Below are 3,446 nucleotides of genomic sequence, written 5' to 3'. Positions count from 1 at the left end.
CAAATCACATGATCTTGCCGGCCAATTGACATCGCCGCGACGTGAGATTATTCGGCCATCAAATTTTTCGCGCAAAAGAGCCTTTCTTTCGTTAGCTGTGTGACAAATGGCACCATCCTGTACAAATCACATATCGGCCACATCCATATCTTCAATTCGGGCCCATTTTGAAAAAAATACGGCCCAATGATGCCGCCGGCCCATAAACCGCACCAAACAGTTACTGTTTGTGGGTGCATTGGTTTTTCGGCAATCGCTCTTGGATTACAATTCGCCCAAATGCAGCAATTCTGCTTATTGACGAATCCACTGAGGTGAAAATGTGCCTCATTTGGACGATTAAATTGACCGAAAAAATCACGAAGTGCGCGATATGCATTTTGATTTGAACGCCCGTTTTCATAATTAGCCTGAATAACTTTAACGCGTTTCTCGATTGTGTATCTTCCCATGGTTCAAATTGAATTAGTCTGAAATTGAAAAATGTCAAATGAAATACAGAAAAAAACTTGACGTTTAGGTGTGGTTCACATTCAACATCGGCCCTTGAAATTAAACCACCCTTAATATTACGTGGAATTCCTAACCCCCTGGCAACCTTCAAGTTTTGAAACTTCGTACCTTTTATAAAACGCGCAGACTTTAATCCTTTCTTCAATTAAAGTGTTTGTAGAAAAGTAACTGATTAACTGTATTTGCAGACAGAAACAACACTCATTTGACCTTAATTTTTCGATTTGCTTAACTTTCAAACTAAAATAGTACCGAGATCTACGCTTTTATTGCAGCTCAACATAAACACCACATGAAAGCGTAAAGTTTTCGCTATGCTCCAGCCGCTACTTTCTCTGCTCTTATCCCAGCTTCAACATAAACACAACCTTTGGTTCCTGAGTCATGGAATTTTCCCCCTACCCAACGAGAAATTGCGTTTGTATTTTTCAAACTATTATGCCCCGTTATTATATTGAATATCCTTAAGAGATTTTTTTTTACCTATTTCAAAAATATATACTTATAATGTCTATGTTACATATGTATCTAGATTTACAAAGTTATCGATTAAAACAGACTTGACTAAAAATTGTTTGAGTATTTATTTTGAAATCGTACACAAATATCTTCTCTACATAATTATTTAATATACATTTAAAAATAAATATTTGTTCTATCTATATTATTACACAAATTGACTATATAACAACTGTCGAAAATCAGTTGTACGCTCAAGAGGGTTATCCTCTGAACAACGGCTAATTTATTCCGAAACTAAGAGGAAAATGTCGGTTCAAGAAGAGTTTGTGTCTAGTAGTGGTGTCCGTTTAGAGAGAGTATACTAATCATCAACTTTTAATTTTAGTTCCTCTTGAAAAATTTTCAATTTTATCGAATGCTTCCGTATACACATCGTACAGTGTAAAAATACAACAAGCTTGTAGAGATAACCGTATGAATCTTGGTGTCATGCCTTTATAAAAAGCCAACACTCCTTCGTTACGATATATTTTCAATACACAATCCAATATATTTTCATATTTAGCTGCTTCTAGACCTTGCATGCGTGTTTTTAAAGTATCAACTGGTGTATTGACCAACACCGCACTGCCACCTGCTATCAATCCGACAACAGCCACCAGCCATTTCGGTGGCTTCCGAGTTGGGTCGTCGCCTTTATAGTAATTCTTGAATGTCTCCATTACTGGAAAACGGATTGCATGATTTGAGCATTGTCGGAGTAGCGTGGGTGTGAGGCCCATGTAAATTCCTCGAAATCCTAATAGCAAGAAAATAAGAAATTGGTTAGTTTTGTACCGAAGAGAATGAAATAGCTTAGTAACTAATTAAAACTGACAACTGATAACAATCGTTTTAACCCTCCGTTGATCACCTTTTGTAAAACGATGTTTTCGTCCTGTTCGAGAATCCTTTTTAAAAGGTTATAGCCATAAATCGATGAAAAATTAAATTTTAGGAAGCTACCTGGAAGCTAAAGTCGTTAACTGTAATAGAAATATGTTAAATTCACTACCAAAGTCGAAAAAGCCAAACCCGAGTACCAAACGGAGGGTTACACTAATAAAAGGCTCAATGACTACGACTTCATCAACGCTACCAGATAACTTCTTTAAGGAGTAGGATGATTTAAGTACATACCTTCAGTTTTTAAAATGACACGGGCAGCGTGAAAAAATCCGTGAAATCGCGGTTTCTCACTACGTCGATCATTTATTAGCTTCACCTTTAAGGTTTCCATCGGTGTTGTGACAACAATGGATTCTATTATGCCACTGGCAAACCCACACAAGAAGCTGTTGTACGTTGACAAGATTTTGTTTTCATCCACTAAATATGACTTAAAATATTCAAATGAGCCAAAGCTAGAATATGCACCAGCATTAATCATGTATCATATATTGTCCTACATACTTACCATACTGCTGTTTTTGGTATGCTGCCATAAAGCAAAGCACTCATTCCACGGTACAGCCCGAAGAAGCCATACTGCTTTGTAGTCTTCCTAAAACAATCAAACACACCACTGTACTTCTTTTTATCGCCTAATGGAGATGGCTTTTTTAACAAATTTCATTTATATTCTTCACAAATACTTCCTTACCTTTTTCATCTAGCTGCAGCTGTGTCTTTACGTAGTCGGTGGGAAATGTGATGAGCACTTCTGTGCCACCGGCCATGCCACCACACAAAACATATTTCCAGCCTTTATCACTCATTGTGTATATATGTACATATGAGCTCAGTATGTCACCAATCTTGCCGAATCACCAATTGGCTGCAGTTGTGCTTGATCACATGCATGTGCAAACGAATAAATTTCTATTGTATAAGCTGGATATTCTTATGTAATTTCGAATAATAATAATATGATCCAAGCTGAAATTCACAATGTCAGCATAGTAGATATGGCTTATCTAATGTTATTAAATCCTTTAATGATAACACTAAAATCGTAAACAAGTCACAGCTGATTTCTAACCTAGTGATGGTAGAGTTTTATATTCATGACAATAAAGCTCATTTCACATGTGGCAATATTAAGCTTTTTTCTGGAAAGTGGATTCGAACGTTGGAAAGTTAAAGACTCATTACTGAACATGTGCATTCACCCTAAACACCCCTCCATCTGGACCCAAACTGTTGAAACAGCACGTTTCCTGGGCCTACCGTTACATGAGTTAGACGAGTACAATCGGTGACTACACCGCAATGGCAGGAAATAGTGAACTACTACAACAACACACCAAAAACATTGATTTCTCAATGTCTGGATTACAAACAGTTAATCGAAAGGTTCCAAACAAATTAGCTAAAATAATTGCAAGGCCTCTAGCTTAACATAGACAGCATTTTTTGTTTTCGGTTAGCTGCTACCTGTTAGCTTATCTCTGGTAGCTAATCTTTGATAATTGTCCGATATTCTCAAACCA

General features: G+C 36.9%; 1 protein-coding gene across 2 annotated transcripts; it reads right to left on the bottom strand.

Annotated features, from left to right (window-relative positions):
- Positions 1-1,128: 1,128 nt before the first annotated feature.
- LOC129236292 (tricarboxylate transport protein, mitochondrial-like) lies at positions 1,129-2,982 on the bottom strand. 2 transcript variants are annotated; one of them, XM_054870588.1, is made up of 4 exons: positions 2,618-2,982; positions 2,432-2,558; positions 2,155-2,378; positions 1,129-1,774 (listed from the first exon to the last, which is right to left on the bottom strand). In XM_054870588.1, the coding sequence occupies exons 1-4, from the start codon at positions 2,730-2,732 to the stop codon at positions 1,344-1,346; spliced, it is 897 nt and encodes a 298-aa protein (XP_054726563.1). In that variant the 5' UTR covers positions 2,733-2,982; the 3' UTR covers positions 1,129-1,343. The 2 variants fall into 2 exon arrangements, with proteins under 2 accessions (XP_054726563.1, XP_054726564.1); XM_054870589.1 differs by having other exon boundaries at positions 2,155-2,353; positions 2,432-2,518; positions 2,618-2,717.
- Positions 2,983-3,446: the final 464 nt, after the last annotated feature.

The sequence above is a fragment of the Anastrepha obliqua genome, chromosome 1 (assembly GCF_027943255.1).
Source record: "Anastrepha obliqua isolate idAnaObli1 chromosome 1, idAnaObli1_1.0, whole genome shotgun sequence".
NCBI classification, from domain to species: domain Eukaryota; kingdom Metazoa; phylum Arthropoda; class Insecta; order Diptera; family Tephritidae; genus Anastrepha; species Anastrepha obliqua.
This window is presented reverse-complemented; position numbering and strand designations above follow the sequence as displayed.

Excerpts from the sequence above, each read along its gene's own strand:
- LOC129236292 (XM_054870588.1), bottom strand. The coding sequence starts at position 2,732 with ATGAGTGATAAAGGCTGGAAATATGTTTTGTGTGGTGGCATGGCCGGT. Across the intron at positions 2,379-2,431 it reads ATACCAAAAACAGCAGTATG|CTTTGGCTCATTTGAATATT; the intron begins GTAAGTATGTAG and ends TGCATATTCTAG. Across the intron at positions 1,775-2,154 it reads TGTCATTTTAAAAACTGAAG|GATTTCGAGGAATTTACATG; the intron begins GTATGTACTTAA and ends TCTTGCTATTAG.